The 17301-nt window shown below is 45.3% G+C and overlaps 1 protein-coding gene across 2 annotated transcripts in view; it reads right to left on the reverse strand.

Moving 5' to 3' along the window:
• Positions 1–417: 417 nt before the first annotated feature.
• Positions 418–17301, reverse strand: part of LOC143997799 (uncharacterized) — a 60047-nt gene continuing 43163 nt past the window's right edge. For both annotated transcript variants that reach the window (XM_077493605.1, XM_077493604.1), the window contains 3 exons: positions 14522–14626; positions 13482–13541; positions 418–587 (listed from right to left, as the gene is read on the reverse strand). In XM_077493605.1, the coding sequence (XP_077349731.1) occupies positions 573–587; positions 13482–13541; positions 14522–14626 (180 nt within the window). In that variant the 3' untranslated portion in view covers positions 418–572. The remainder of the gene's footprint in view (positions 588–13481; positions 13542–14521; positions 14627–17301) is intronic.

The following is a 17301-nucleotide window of genomic DNA, read 5'->3' on the forward strand; positions in this document are numbered from 1 at the left end:
TGTGTTGAGTTATTTTGAGGGGACAGGAAATTTACACTGTTATACAAGCTGTACACTCACTACTTTACATTGTAGACAAGTGTCATTTCTTCAGTGTTGTCACATGAAAAGAGAGGAGAAAAGATTTACACAAATGTCACCTAGGGGTGTACTTACTTTTGTGAAGTACTGTGCCTTGACAGATGATTAGATGATTGTTCAACCTGCACAATAGCGGGAGATGCCCCCCCCCCCCCCCCCCCCCCCCCGTGGATTGATGTATTCTTCATGTGATGATATCTGATCACCTTCATTCCATTCTGTCCCTTGTGCTGTTATTTCCTGTTCTTTGTATAATCAGCATGGAACCATCTCACATTTATGTCAAAGAACATTCTGAACTCCGAGCAGATAGAAAAGACACAACGAACGCCGATCTGTATTCATCAGATATAAATTTTATTATGTAATAAAAGAAATGTTAGTAAAGCGTTATAAGCCAGCGCGTCATTTCCGGAAAGTCGGTCCCTGAAGAGCTTTGCAGATCAATGAAGAGCCAATCAGAGGATGGTAGCGTCCTGGAGAGGGCGGAGTCACGGATCAAACTCCTGGTAGAAAAGGAAGAAGAAGGTTACCTACAGCGGACCTTCACCCAATAGGAGAATTATTTGCACCTGGCTCCTCCCCTTTCCTCCTACACAAATATATTTAACCCCTCCCCCTCTCACACCTATATATATTATTATTACAATTATTTCTTTTTCGCAATCCATACACAATGAAATGCAACAAAACAAAACACACTTTTTTTTTTGAGCAGCGTTATTATAAAAATAAATATTGTTACTGAACAATAAATGTGTGAATTTTATTCTGTAATTTGTCCCGTTTAAATTGACACTAAAATTAGGATTCTGGTACAAAGTATCGCAAGTTATTTATAAATTAAATAAAATGTTTCTTTTTTATTTAATGTGCGTTTTTAGCCCAGGTTCACATTGATGCGGTGCGGGAAATGCAGCGACCCCCTCCCCCCTCCCCGTGCTTTTCCTGCATCGCATCGCACTGTCCAATTAAAAGTTAACAACACCCCAAAAGCAGGTGACAAGCACAGTGCGTTTGTATGAAACGAATCACATGGGTATAAACGCCCACCACGCCACCCGACTCCGGTGTGGCTAAAGAAAAAAGGGTGACTGCACCTTTCTGATGCGGATGCGATGCAATTTGAGCCATCACTGAATAGAATCGCATTTGACTTACACAGGAGTGCGGTGCGATTCACATGCGGTGCCCAGTGTGAACCTAGGCTTAAATGCAAAATGTGTAAAAATATTAACAAAAAAAACCCCAAAAAGTTTGAAAATGAACAGATAATAAAAAATAAAATAAAATAAATAAATCAGCAGGAAAATAATAGTTGAAAAGAGTAAAAAATAAATAAAAAACTTGCTTTAACCAACATCCTTTGCAGATCTAAGTTCTTCCCTTTGATCTGCAGAGGAATGAACAGAAAGATATAAAAGTAACAATATGTAACATTGTATGTTTGTATAATGGAGTCTGGAATTGTGTTGTTTATAAAGAGAGAGTCGGACGCTTTTTTTATCAGCTAGATCTGCTGACACCTTCTCTGAGTATACAGTAATGCGGCTTTGATTAAACACATCCAACAATTGCTGTATACTGAGGGGGTCCCAGCAGCAGGAAAAAGAGACTGGACATGCTACATATGTCCTGTGTACAATAATGACACTTTCTGGGGCATGTGTAGCACGTCCAAAGTCTGTAACTAGTTTTAAAATATTTTTTTCAGGACGTGTTTCTGACTTTCTGTGTCTAGCAGAGAATAGCTTGGTGCTCCTGGTGCCTTCCATGCGAGCGCAGATGTGCCCCGGGGGCTTCAGGACTAGTGATGGGCGAACTTCCGACGGGACGTTTCGCGAATGTGAAACGCGAACGCGGCCGATAGTTTGCGAACCGTAACGTTCGCGGCGGGCCCCATTGACTTCAATGGGAGGCGAACTTTATAAAACGTACAGGTCAAATTTGCAGCCACAAAATAATTACTAGTTGTGCACACATAGTCCCACCACATGGCCAATGACATAACACATGTATGAGGTGAATTTGGGATCGATAACTACAAGCATTCTTTTTTTATATGTGAAATTGTTGTGACAATTCAGGACTGTGGAGCGCATGAAGGCAATGGAGGAGAGGGAAGGTCAGGGTAGGCAAAGAAGAGGGTGCAGGAGATGATCACCAGCAGCGTGACATACAGCAATGACACCTGCACCGTGATAGAGTCATCTGACACCAGCACCGTAGGGTGCCCACGTGTCCCGGATTGCCCGGGATTCTCCCTTAATTTATATCTGTGTCCCGTGTCCCGGGCACCTTCATTCCGGGACAATACAGTGTCCCGGAATGAACTAAGGACACACACAGCTGTGGCAATAAAAATTGCCTAACTGGTTGCTAGGGCCGCCCCGCCTTGCGTCTGGAAACAGCGCTCTGAGTCCACCCACCCGCCGCAGCAGCAGAGAGAGAGAGAGAGAGCAGCCAGAGAGCGTCTTCTGTATCTCCTCCTCCTGAGTCCTGAGGGCGGCTTCTTACTGTTGCTGGCCCGCCCACCACCTGTAGCACAGAGCCTTGGAGCACTTTCTTTGGCTACTGTGATAGGTGACTGATAGGTCACGCTGGTGGTGGGCAGGGACAGAAGTCCTCCGACGGCCGCTGCCGTTCCATCCTCCGAGGGGAGATCCGTACACTGCTCCATCCAGCATGCCTGCCTGGGCAAGCTTGTGACACTCACCGGGAAGCCGCTGACTGTGAGCACCCCCTACCTGGACCATTCAAGTGAGTGAGCTAAGCACTGTCTGTCACTAACCAGACCCTGCCCCCCTCCCTCTCCCTCTCCCTGTCCCCCTCCCTCTCTCTCCCCTCCCCCTCTGTCTCCCTGTCCCCCTCTCTCCCCTCCGTCTCCCTGTCCCCCTCTCTCCCCTCCCCCTCTGTCTCCCTGCCCCCATTCTCTCTCCCCTCCCCCCCTCTCTCTCTGCCCCTTCTTTCTCCCTGTCCCCCTCTCTCTCCCTGCCCCCCTCTTTCTCCCTGTCCCTCTCTCTCCCTGCCCCCCTCTTTCTCCCTGTCCCCTCTCTCTCCATGTCCCGCCTCTCTCTCTCTGTCCCCTCTCCCCTCTCTATCTCTCCCCTCTCTCTCCCTGTCCCCCTCCCTCTCTCTCCTTGTCCCCCTCCCTCTCCCCCTCTTTCTCCCTGTCCCTCCTCTCTCCCTGCCCCCTCTCTCTCCCTGTCCCCCCTCTTTCTCCCTGTCACCCCTGCCCCCTCTCTCTCTCCCTGCTCTCTCTCTGGCAGCAAGTGACAAGTGACACGCTTCATCTGGTGGCAGGTGATGGTGGCAAGTGACACGCGTCATCTGGTGGCAAGCAACGGTGGCAAGTGAAAAGCAGCCTCTGGTGGCAGGAGACAGTGGCAAGTGGAATCTGGTGGCAGGAGACAGTGACAAGTGGCATCTGGTGGCAGGAGACAGTGGCAAGTGACAACCAGAATCTGGTGGCAGGAGACAGTGGCAAGTGACAAGCAGCATCTGGTGGCAAATGGCAAGCTCAGGGTTCCCTCTGCGTTATGGTGAGTTGAACTATTTCATTTTATATTACAATGTAGTAATAGAAATAATGTGATTTGATCATCCTGACACCATACCAAGCATGATGTCAGAATGATTTCAGTGCTAGCACCATCCATTCACCCAACAAATCCCCACTTCTGAATACGCCGTCAACCCTGAGACTACATTCGTGTCGTGGTGCCCCCCCCCCCCCACGGTCCATGGCAAAATTGTCCCTGAATGCCAGTTTGGAAATGTGGTCACCCTACAGCACCGTGATAGAGAGCACTGACATCAGCAGCGTGACATAAAGCACTGACACCAGCACCGTGATATAAAGCACTAACACCAGCACCGTGATATACAGCACTGACACCTGCACCGTAAGTAGCCCCAGGAGTAAGTCAGCATAGCACAGGGATGGTGGGGGCCCCTCATAATGAGCATAGCACAGGGATGGTGGGAGCCCCTCATAATATGCACAGCAGAGGTACAGCCCCAGGAGGAAGTCAGCATAGCACAGGGAGGGGTGGGAGCCCCTCATAATAAGCAGCCCCAGGAGGAAGTCAGCATAGCACAGGGATGGTGGGAGCCCCTCATAATGAGCATAGCACAGGGATGGTGGGAGCCCCTCATAATATGCACAACAGAGGTACAGCCCCATGAGGAAGTCAACACAGCACAGGGATGGTGGGAGCCCCTCATAATAAGCAGCCCCAGGAGGAAGTCAAGTATGTGCAAGTATTTTATACGTGTATTACACAACTATATTCTGCACACCAAATAGTACACCTATACCAGTCCTTAAGGAGCTTTGTGAAACTATTAGGTTGTGATTAGCAGACTGTTCCTCACTCAACCCTATATACTGTAGTACACTATACCTTACCAGTCCTTATAAGGACCTTTGTGGAACTAGTAGGTTGTGATTAGCAGACTGTACCTCAGTCCCTATACTGATAAAGGACTACTGCAGCAGAAGGGCAGAAGTCAGCAGTAGTGCACCTCAACCCTATATATTGTGGACCTATACCAGTCCTTAAGGATTAGCAGACTGTACCTCACTCAACTCTATATACTCTAGTACGCTATACCTTACCAGTTCTTAGAAGGACCTTTGTGGAACTAGTAGGTTGTGATTAGCAGACTGTACCTCAGTCCCTATACTGATAAAGGACTACTGCAGCAGAAGGGCAGAAGTCAGCAGTAGTGCACCTCAACCCTATATATTGTGGACCTATACCAGTCCTTAAGGATTAGCAGACTGTACCTCACTCAACCCTATATACTCTAGTATGCTATACCTTACCAGTCTTTAGAAGGACCTTTGTGGAACTAGTAGGTTGTGATTAGCAGACTGTACCTCAGTCCCTATACTCATAAAGGACTACTGCAGCAGAAGGGCAGCAGTCAGCAGTAGTGCACCTCAACCCTATATATTGTGGACCTATACCAGTCCTTAAGGATTAGCAGACTGTACCTCACTCAACCCTATATACTGTAGTACACTATACCTTACCAGTCCTTATAAGGACCTTTGTGGAACTAGTAGGTTGTGATTAGCAGACTGTACCTCAGTCCCTATACTCATAAAGGACTACTGCAGCAGAAGGGCAGAAGTCAGCAGTAGTGCACCTCAACCCTATATATTGTGGACCTATACCAGTCCTTAAGGATTAGCAGACTGTACCTCACTCAACCCTATATACTGTAGTACACTATACCTTACCAGTCCTTATAAGGACCTTTGTGGAACTAGTAGGTTGTGATTAGCAGACTGTACCTCACTCAACCCTATATACTGTAGTACACTATACCTTACCAGTCCTTAGAAGGACCTTTGTGGAACTAGTAGGTTGTGATTAGCAGACTGTACCTCACTCAACCCTATATACTGTAGTACACTATACCTTACCAGTCCTTAGAGGGACCTTTGTGGAACTAGTAGGTTGTGATTAGCAGACTGTACCTCAGTCCCTATACTGATAAAGGTCTGCTGCAGAATAGGGCAGCAGTCAGCAGTAGTGCACCTCAACCCTATATATTGTGGACCTATACCAGTCCTTACGGATTAGCAGACTGTACCTCACTCATCCCCATATACTGTAGTACACTATACCTTACCAGTCCTTATAAGGACCTTTCTGGAACTAGTAGGTTGTGATTAGCAGACTGTACCTCACTCAACACTATATACTGTAGTATACTATACCTTACCAGTCCTTAGAAGGACCTTTCTGGAACTAGTAGGTTGTGATTAGCAGACTGTACCTCAGTCCCTATACTGATAAAGGTCTGCTGCAGAATAGGGCAGCAGTCAGCAGTAGTGCACCTCAACCCTATATATTGTGGACCTATACCAGTCCTTAAGGATTAGCAGACTGTACTTCACTCAACCCTATATACTGTAGTACACTATACCTTACCAGTCCTTATAAGGACCTTTGTGGAACTAGTAGGTTGTGATTAGCAGACTGTACCTCAGTCCCTATACTCATAAAGGACTACTGAAGCAGAAGAGCAGAAGTCAGCAGTAGTGCACCTCAACCCTATATATTGTGGACCTATACCAGTCCTTAAGGATTGGCAGACTGTACCTCACTCAACCCTATATACTGTAGTACACTATACCTTACCAGTCCTTATAAGGACCTTTGTGGAACTAGTAGGTTGTGATTTGCAGACTGTACCTCAGTCCCTATACTGATAAAGGACTGCTGCAGAATAGGGCAGCAGTCAGCAGTAGTGCACCTCAACCCTATATATTGTGGACCTATAACAGTCCTTAAGGATTAGCAGACTGTACCTCACTCAACCCTATATACTCTAGTACGCTATACCTTACCAGTCCTTAGAAGGACCTTTGTGGAACTAGTAGGTTGTGATTAACAGACTGTACCTCAGTCCCTATACTGATAAAGGACTACTACAGCAGAAGGGCAGAAGTCAGCAGTAGTGCACCTCAACCCTATATATTGTGGACCTATACCAGTCCTTAAGGATTAGCAGACTGTACCTCACTCAACCCTATATACTATAGTACACTATACCTTACCAGTCCTTATAAGGACCTTTGTGGAACTAGTAGGTTGTGATTAGCAGACTGTACCTCACTCAACCCTATATACTGTAGTACACTATACCTTACCAGTCCTTAGAAGGACCTTTGTGGAACTAGTAGGTTGTGATTAGCAGACTGTACCTCAGTCCCTATACTGATAAAGGTCTGCTGCAGAATAGGGCAGCAGTCAGCAGTAGTGCACCTCAACCCTATATATTGTGGACCTATGCCAGTCCTTAAGGATTAGCAGACTGTACCTCACTCAACCCTATATACTCTAGTACGCTATACCTTACCAGTCCTAATAAGGACCTTTGTGGAACTAATAGGTTGTGATTAGCAGACTGTACCTCACTCAACCCTATATACTGTAGTACACTATACCTTACCAGTCCTTAGACGGACCTTTGTGGAACTAGTAGGTTGTGATTAGCAGACTGTACCTCAGTCCCTTTACTCATAAAGGATTACTGCAGCAGAAGGTCAGCGGTCAAGTATAATATTCTTTCTATAGTTGGAAGAAAGGATATTATATGTGTACAACCCTATTACCATACCAGTCTTGAAAAGGACCTTTGTGGACCTAATAGTAACAGCTACTGATTAAACTGACTGTCTCTCACTGCCACACACAGCTTCCTATCTGTCCCTATTTAAACTGACAAAACACAGGCTGCTGCAACAATAACTTGAATAGCACTCAAAACTATATCCTGTACTACTACACCATACCAGTCCTGAAAAGGACTTTTGTGGACCTAAGAGTAACAGCTAATGATTAAACTGACTGCCCCTCTCTTGCAACACACAGCGTCCTATCTGTCCCTCTCTCAGCACTGACAAAAGACAATCTGCTGCAACAATGACTTGAATAGCAGTGCCTTAAACCTATATCCTGAACTACACCTATACCATACCAGTCCTTAAAATAACTTTTGTGGATGTAATAGCTAGCGATTTGGGTCACTGCTGTCTCTCCCTGCTCCACACAGCAACCTCTCCCTATAGTGACAGTAGAAAGAATGTAAAATGGCCGCCGGATCGGGTTTATTTATAAGTTAGGGGGAATGTCTAAGTGTCCATGTGCTGTAATGTCTCAATTGGCTGTCCTGTACCCCATGATGGATGTGTCATCATAGGTCAAAGTTATTTTACACAGTAAACACGGAAGTCCACCGGGCGAACAGCGGCAATAGTCCGCCGATTGGGCAGACCGCGAACAGCCGAAATTCACCGCAAACCGACCGCCGGGCGAATAGTTTGGCCATCCCTATTCAGGACCCGGCATGGAAATGCGGCACATCTAGGCACACAGACATCGCAGGTATGGAGGTCTCAGGTTGCTGTGCATCTACAGATGTTGCAGGTCTCTGACGGGTAGACACGTGCAGTTCATTTATCGAAATGTAAACTAATCCGAAATAACGAAACAAAATTTCAGATGAAATTAGAATTCCAATAGCTCTCTAATCAAATCTGAATAGTTTTGAAATTGAATTTGAATAGTTTTAAAACCTGGTTCTAGTAAGAAAAATCCAGATGGCACAAATGCAGCTGGATATGTAGTAGTGACACAGGATGAGATTTTGGAAGCGGGGCCACTACCAAAACACAAGTTGCAGAACTTGTAGCACTGACAAGAGCATGCATACTGTCAGAAGGAAAATCCGTAACCATATACACTGACAGTCAATATGCCTTTTCAACAGTACATTATTTTGCACAACAATGGAAAAACAGGGGGATGGTCACCTCCAGTGGTAAACCAATTTCACACACGGCCTTCATTCTAGAGTTCCTAGATGCAATACAGTTACCAAAAGATTTTATAATCGGCAAATGTCAAGCACACACAAAATATACAGACCCCATCATAAAGGGGAATAAAAGGGCAGATGAGGCTGCCAAAATAGCGGCACAAGAAACACATAAAATAATGACAGAACGAGAAATCCATAGAGATAGATCATACAGTCCTTACTGATATGCAGCAGTATTGACACATGGAGTAACTCATGTGTCAAACAGGGGGATGACTGAGATGTTTATTTAAGGTATGTACAGTCTATGGCTTCACTAACTACTAAAACAACTTTTTTGCTGTCAATGCATTATATGTTCAAGACATAATGGCTCAGGGAGGCATAAGACCACAGAAAGGGAAGTTCCCCCATACAGCAATATCCATTCCAACACATTTGCATGGATTTTATTGAATTACACGAATGTTAAAGGAAGAAATATTGTTTGGTAACCAGGCACCCTGACCAAATGGGTGGAGATATTCCCGACAGGAAGTGCAGATGCACAGACAGTGATAATGGACCTCATTTTGTAATTAAAAATATAGAACATTTGACAGAAGTGATGAGAATTAAAGGGAAATACCATTGTGCCTATCATCCCCAATCAGCTGGATTGGTAGAAAGACATAATGGCATTCTAAAAAGCAAACTGAGAAAAGCTATGGAAGAAACAGGTAAAAATAATTGGATGTATTGCCTACTAGCAGCTGTGACCAGTATGTACATCACACCCACAAAAGAAGCTTTAAGCCCATTTGGAATGATAAGGCCATATAAGATACCCTTACAATCAAATGAAACACCTAGTGAGCAGTCTGAGCACACGCCAGCAGAATACATGTCTAGTCTGAGCACACGCCAGCAGAATACATGTCTAGTCTGAGCACACGCCAGCAGAATACATGTCTAGTCTGAGCACACGCCAGCAGAATACATGTCTAGTCTGAGCACACGCCAGCAGAATACATGTCTAGTCTGAGCACACGCCAGCAGAATACATGTCTAGTCTGAGCACACGCCAGCAGAATACATGTCTAGTCTGAGCACACGCCAGCAGAATACATGTCTAGGTTATTAATACAAAGACGTACTAATGATTTTGGTTCTGGTCTAAAGGGTCCAATTGAAGAAGATGAAAAGGTGCATGTGGGAGATTGGGGTCTCAATGAACAGCACTTCACATTTGGTGGGAATGTCCAGAGATAAAGCTACATTGGCAAGAGATTTTAGCCTACATTGAAATAATAACCGGAGAAAAAATACCATGCAGCCCGCTGAAATGTTTGTTCTATGGAGTAGAGGAAATAAGTAGTCATTTACAAACGAAAAATAATAAGGAAAAAAGAAAAATGAACTCACTGGTAGTTTATTTGCTTAATGCGGCAAAAGCCTTGATAGCGGTAAATTGGACACAAGTTAATAAACCCAATATTAGAGAATGGGTGCAGAGAATTGAACATATTAATAATATGGAATATTTAGTCAAAATGGAGAACAACCAAATGAACAAATATTGGGCAGTATGGAAAAAATGGAGATCATTCAAAAGGACAGAAACTTACATCCAGGTATTAGTAGAATAAATAGAGGAGGAAGGGCCAACAAACATAGGGGGAGGTGGGGACGGGGGGGTTAGGGTATATTTCGGGAAAACGGCGAGGAGGGAAGATAGGAAATAGAAGGATGGTAAGCAAGTGGGGTAATAGGCCACGGATCGTACTGTAAAGAACATTTGTTTCCTTCATATGTTTTCTTTTTATTGTATTTGTGGCCTGTTGGTTTCGTTTTATAATATTTTCCTTTTTGATACTCTCCCTGCTTGTAATTTTTAAATGTAAAAATCAATAAAATTTAAATAAAAAAAATAAAAATAGAAAACATCATTTTGAGGCTTCGGTTTTTCAAGAGAGGAGCTGCGGAGAAGGCAGCCGCCTAAGTGATGCATTTCAGAAATGCTGGGCTGTCAGCTTCCACATCTCATTGGCAGCTTCTGCATCACATGGTGGATGATTATCTAGGGGCAAAAACAGAGATGGAGAGCTTTTCAGTCGACGATCCACTGGGTTACTGGGTCATGAGAATAGACCACTGGCCAGAACATGCCCAGAATGCTACTGAACTGCTGGGCTGCCCTGCATCCAGCATGCTTTCTGAATGGGCATTCAGTGCTGCCGGAGGTTTTGTTACTGATCATAGAATGCGTCTGTCCACAGACTCCATGGACCGTCTGACTTTTCTCAAAAATGAATCAGTCCTGGATTACCAGCAGTTCCAAAGCCCCTGATGCCGATGTCGCAGATTAAGTGTTTTTGGGATGTGGGACCTCTGCAGGACTTCTAGGCTGCCTAGTGTTGTGGGTGTTGATTTTATCTGGAAGAATGTTTTTGGTGTAGGTTTCATGGGCACAATCAACACCCAAAGACCAATTTTTCCACACCTGTTTGACAGGTGCATATCTTTGCAATTTTTGTCAGTGAGGCCAATTCTTGCTTTCATCAAGAGCACCTCTATAGGGTTACAGTGTGAAGGTGCCACTGACCCCCAAAGAACATTTTTTTTGCACCCGTTACAGAAGTAGAAATCCAAAGTCTGTGGTAGAGACACCATAATTTATCCAAAAAATCTCCAATCTTGTTCCCAGTGCCCTACACTGTGGCCTCATCATACACACTGGCTCTCAAAGCTATTGCTTACAAAATAAAGAAAGCTTGCAGGGAAAGTGTCATTTTTGGGCTTTATAAATGCAATTATTGCTGCAGCACCTTCTATACACAGTACAGATGCACCACTTTACAGATGGACTAAGGGGACCCCCAGGCTCTATATTGAAAGGAATTTTTCAAGTTTATGCTTTCATTTTAAGCATCAATAAATCACTGCTCATTTAAAAATAAAAAATTTTTACAAACTTTTTTTTTCATTGATACATATCCCCCAGAACAGTACCCAGACCCCCGTAACCATTATATGCCCAATTGCATATAAACCTTAAAAATGAGCACTTTTGATTTTTCATGTTCGGGTCCCATAGACTTCAGTGGGGTTTCTTATTTGGATCCGAGCGTTCCCGATGTTCCAAAGTTCTGGGGGTTGTTCCTTATACAAGCTGCTCGGGCTGGTCAGCTGACCATTTCACACGGACCATTCACATAAGTAGGAGTCCAGGCATGTCTGTGGCCTCAGAACCGCACACAAGGTAATTGAGTTTGACTCACTACAACATTTCTTTGGGTTCGTTTTAGTTTTACATCACTGATCCTATTAAGTAATACATTTATTTCACATGGGCTCATCTCCATACCCTTCCAGAGCAGTGTGTGGATTGTTAAGCAGACACCAGATTCACATGGTGGTGATCTGGTCTTCACCTGGCTGCTGTCTCTGGATGGGATTCCTCACCTCAGCCCCGGGGGGGAGATCATCATCCCTATCCCCCGTCTTCCCTTGGACACAGGTTGGGGGTCATCACCATTGGGCTGTATTGTAAATTACACACCTTTTATTTTGAGAGATTGTTCTCCGCTTAAAGGATATCCCATATTTATAGATATTCATTTCAGAGCACTCCTGATGATTGGCGTGAGCCATGAAACGTGCGTCGGGTACACATCGATCTGATGCCCAGACAAGCTCGGCTCACCATGAGCAATCGATCGATCATGTTCATTGGATTTTCATGAATGGATGAGTGTTTTTATGTAACTGTAATGATAATCATGTTGTATTATGTATAATAACTATATACTCATACAAGTGTATCATAGTACATTGTGTCCTGTATCACAGACTGACACTCTTTACAACGTGATTTGTAATTAATAAATCATTTTATGAATGATTTGAATAAGAAATCCATTCAGTGACCGGCCTCACACAACGTCCCCTTCCTTCCTCTTCTGTTGTTTCATACAAATCAGGGATGGAGGCGTCCCACTGCTACAATCAGGTTGTGTCCTTCACATAACTATACTCCTCCTAGTGTAATTACCGCCCCTCCTCATAGTGTAAGGGGAGACTCTGCCAGGGACCCTGATGTAAGGGGCACCTGGATGTGAGGGGGTTACTAAAACAGGGACTCTATTGGGGGGGCCCTGATGTAAGGGGGAGCCCTGAGGTAAGGAGGGACTCTGATATCGGGACTCTGAGGTAAGGGGGGACTCTGATGGGGGCCCTGATGTAAGGGGGAACTCTGATGGGGACCTGGATGTAGGGGGGGTTACTGAAGAAGGGACCCTATGAGGGGGACCCCCATATGGGGGACATTGATGAGGACTCTGATATAAGGAGAACATTGGGACCCTGATCAGGGGGGCTCTGATGTGCGGGTTTATTCATTCATGAATTTTTTCCGGCTGGTAATTTTTATACACAAATTGGACATCACTGAACGGTTTGGAGGGCGTGCCCTAGGACAACCACATATTCCTGTGACTTCCTGTTGTGGATCTGGGACAGGAAGTGAAGGGAAATCTCCTTTGACCAGGGGCAGACTGACCATTCGGAGCGCTCGGGCACTGCCCGAGGGCCCCATGGCACTAAGGGGCCCTATCAGGGTTGCCATCCTCAATAAAACCAGGGACAGTATGTAAAAATCTGTGTTTTTAAAAAAATCACAAGATTATAGCTGCCCCCATCTCCAGTACCTTTTCAGTGTGTATATTGTGTGTGTATACTGTGTGTGTATACTGTGTGTGTATACTGTGTGTGTATACTGTGTGTGTGTGTGTATACTGTGTGTCTGTGTGTGTATACTGTGTGGCCCCATAATCTATTGCCTGGGGGCGCCATAATCTCCTATTGCCCGAGGGCCCCATAATCTTCTCCTATTGCCCGGGGGCCCCATGAGTTGTCAGTCTGCCCCTGCCTGTGACCCCTCAGTGTTGTACAGAAAGTAGTAGGTAGGGATGTATAAAGGGGTCAGTCTGCAATGAAATATCACTCTGAGGGGGAGGGGGCAGAATTTCCTGATGCGCCCCCCCCCCCCGGGAATAACACATAGAACCCCTAATTACCTCATAAATGACATCATCGGATGGAAATCGGGAAATTGGATCATCCTCTCCTGAACAGGGCTGTGGAGAGGAAAGAGATGATCGGTATTAGTAAAGTGACGGATCGGTCAGAAGATGGCGGCAGACGACCCCACAGACATGACGGGTCTATTGATAGAAAATGTGTACAGATATTCGTCTTGAGAGACTTCATGTACATTCGTTCTGGGAGAATTAACCAACTGTTGATGGATTAATGATGATAATTCCATAATCAATGGGACCATCATCTTCATCACCAGTCTGGTGGTGATGATGATTCCATAGATTGGTGATGATGATGATTATGGGATTATAATCATCATCATCACCAATCAGTCTATAGAAACATCACTCATCATCACCAGTCTATGGGATCATCATCATCACCAGTCTATGGGATCATCATCACCAGTCTATGGGATTATCATCTCACCAGTCTATGGGGTCATCATCATCATCATCACCTATCAATGGGATTATTATTCTGTGGCTCATCTATCTACTTGGAATCTGGTAAAGCTGGCCATAGATTGTGTGGGTTTTTTCTTTTTTGATCAGCGGGCTGACAACGGGACTCCTCCACTACCAGAATACACCGATCAGCGCTGCAGCCAATTGGCTACAATTGTTGATGGAGGGAAGATCTACCGGCAGTCCCGTTTGGGAGGAGCTGATCACTAGATTGACTAGTAATGGCCATAGATGGATCGTAAATTGTCCTTGCTGAATGCCGATCCATCAATGGTCATCTTATCACACTGTTATCAGCGCTGACTATTCACAATCTATTGGCGCTCGTTCCATCTGCAGGTGAGGGGCGGCGCCCGCTGATTTATGTCATTTATATCCCGAAAAATATTCGTCCCAAAGAGAAAACACCTGAAGAACATTCGATTTTCCCCATCCTCACACCCGCTGGATCCCTCGTACACAACGAATGTACATGGAGTAGTGCTGGGCGAATAGTTCTGGAGATTCTTTTATAAATAGACCCCAAAGTGTCCCCTCCATTCCCGTACCTGGCAAAGGACCCTTGTTGACCTTCCGCAGCACGGGAGTGGTTTCAGGTTACTCTCACTGGATTCTGCTGGGACTGTCCGATCTGGGTAATTCCTCAACTTCATCTACAGAATAAAACACAGATTTATCATTGGGTGATGACAAGGACCGGGCAGGACCGGCTTTTCTTCTACAATGGGAATCTCCTTCCCCTCCCCCCAGATATATCATTATTTCTTATCCAATGGTGTTCCTGTCACCTGCGCGGCACGGTGATCCCCGCCCACACATGGGCGGGTCTGATGACAGGACGGGAGGGCTCAGGGGTCATTGGGAGTAATGGCCAAGATACCAAGACCCCGCCTCCAGTTTGGCTCCTGTACCCGCCTCCAGGGGGCGCAATGGACACATTGAGGGGAATTTTACTAAGACCGGAGAAGCCAAAATCTGGAGCAACCAATTAGCCCGGCTCTCCCATTATTATCATTAATATAAAGAAGTGTAAAAAGTATCCGATCCATCAAACTGCATCACAAATTATACAATAAAATTGTAACAATCAGAATCTGCTGCAATTATATATACACAAGGTGATCAAATGGAGCAGCTGTGCATGGCAACCAATCGGCTTCTAGCTTTCACTTTCAGTATTTCAGTGTGGGGAACCACATGTGATCCAGACATGAATCGCACCTCATTCCTGTTCAAATCACGTGCGATTCTTTGCAGTGCAATTTGAGCCCATTCCTTTTGTACAGCTCCAATCGCAGCGCACTCGCAATCTGATTCAGCCAATCGCACTGCGTTTTTCGAGAACAGTTTTTTTTTTCAGGTTCCTGCCCGGGGGCCAATATTCATCTTTCAGTGCTCTAACTCTTTGAATGACAATTGTGCGGTCATGCAACACTGTATCCAAAGAAAATTTTTAGCATTTTTTTGAGACCGATAGAGATTTCTGTTGGTATTTAATCACCGCGGAATTTTTTATTTTTGGCTTAAAAACAAAACAAAAAAAGACTGAAAATGTTGAAAAAACCCCAAACATTTTTCATGGTTTGTTTTAAGTTTGCAAACAGGTAATTTTTCTCCTTCGCTGATAGGTAGCACTGATGGGCACTGGTAGATGACACTGCGGCGGTACTGGTGGGCAATGGCAGGCAGAACTGATAGGTGACACTGAGGCACTGGTTGGCATTGATTAGCAGCACTGATGTGGCACTGGTGGGCACTGATGAGGTGGCACTGATTAGCAGCACTGGTGGGCACTGATTAGCAGCACTGGTGGGCATTGATGAGGTGGCATTGATTATCGGCACTGATGGGCATTGATTAGCGGCACTGGTGGGCATTGATTAGCAGCACTGGTGCGTACTGAGGTGGCACAGATGGGCACTGATGAGGTGGCATTGATTAGTGGCACTGGTGGGCATTGATTAGCGGCACTGGTGGGCACTGATTAGCAGCACTGGTGGGCACTGAGGTGGTACAGATGGGCACTGATTAGCAGCACTGGTGGGCACTGAGGTGGCATTGATTAGCAGCACTGGTGGTTATTGATTAGCAGCACTGATTAGCGGCACTGGTGGGCACTAATGAGGTGGCATTGATTAGCAGCACTGTTGGGCATTGATGAGGTGACACTGATTAGCAGCACTGATGGGCACTGATTATAAGCACTGGTGGGCACTGATGAGGTGGCATTGACTAGCAGCACTGGTGGGCACTGATTAGAAGTGCTGGATGGCACTGATGAGGTGGCACTGATTGGGACTGATTAGCAGCACCGGTTGGCACTGATTAGCAGCACTGGTCATCATGTAAACTTTAAATTAAACACATTGCTAATAGCACTAGCTATATGCTTATCGTTTTAAAGTGGTTGTAAACCCTCTGGGACCACCTTTTACCTACAGGTGAGCCTACATTAAGACCTACCTGTAGGTGCAACAAATCTCCTAAACCTACAAGATTTAGGAGATATTTGCAAAAGACTGGCACCGATGTCTATAGCGCATGCGCACTGTCTGAGCATGCTGCTGCTAACGGCGATGATGCCATTGACGTCATCGTGGCTCCAGCCAGTCACAGCGCCGGAGTGCCGATACCCGGAAGTCACTCTGGGATAGATGGCGGCGATGGAGGAGAAGAACGAGAGTCTCTTTGGGGGGCTTCCATCTCAGGCAAGTTATTCAGAATGAGCTAGTATGCCTAACTCATTATACCTTTGCCTTACAGGGTGTGGTGTGTGGGTTTTTTTTAATTTATTTTTTCCTGCCTTTACTTCCTCTTTAAATGCTAATAGTTGCAGAGTTTAGCACCAAAAAAGCTATTTTTAGGTACTTTTTTGCAGTGCCAGTAAAAAAGTGGAGCCGTTTTGTAAATTTTGGCATCTTGCCAGTAAATTACAATTGGGGGGGTTGGCAACACTGTCTGCAAGCCAATCCCGAACATTCTTGTACCCATAAAATAGGCTTAGAATGCTGTGCCACATGTAAGACTCTCAGACATGCATAAACCTCAGCACAATAACTCCTCCAAGACATCTGATTTGTGGACTGAATGGGGGAAAAAAAAATGGTTTCCTCTATCCACACAAATTAGGTGGATGGAGGTATTCCCGCTCTCCTTATGGGGGAGGTGGCCAAAGGATCTGGCCATTTCTGATTGGTGCTCTGCGTGGCGAATCAACAGAACGCCTGACTCTGTGGAGGGGGCAGGATGGCGGGTGGGGTAGTACAGTGTTCCCTCTGCCCAGGACAGTTAGCCACAGTTTGGTGTGAATAAAATGTGTCCGGGTTTC

Source organism: Lithobates pipiens, unplaced genomic scaffold (genome assembly GCF_037356315.1).
Source record: "Lithobates pipiens isolate NorthernLeopardFrog02 unplaced genomic scaffold, aLitPip1_a1.2 Scaffold_19, whole genome shotgun sequence".
Classification (NCBI taxonomy): domain Eukaryota; kingdom Metazoa; phylum Chordata; class Amphibia; order Anura; family Ranidae; genus Lithobates; species Lithobates pipiens.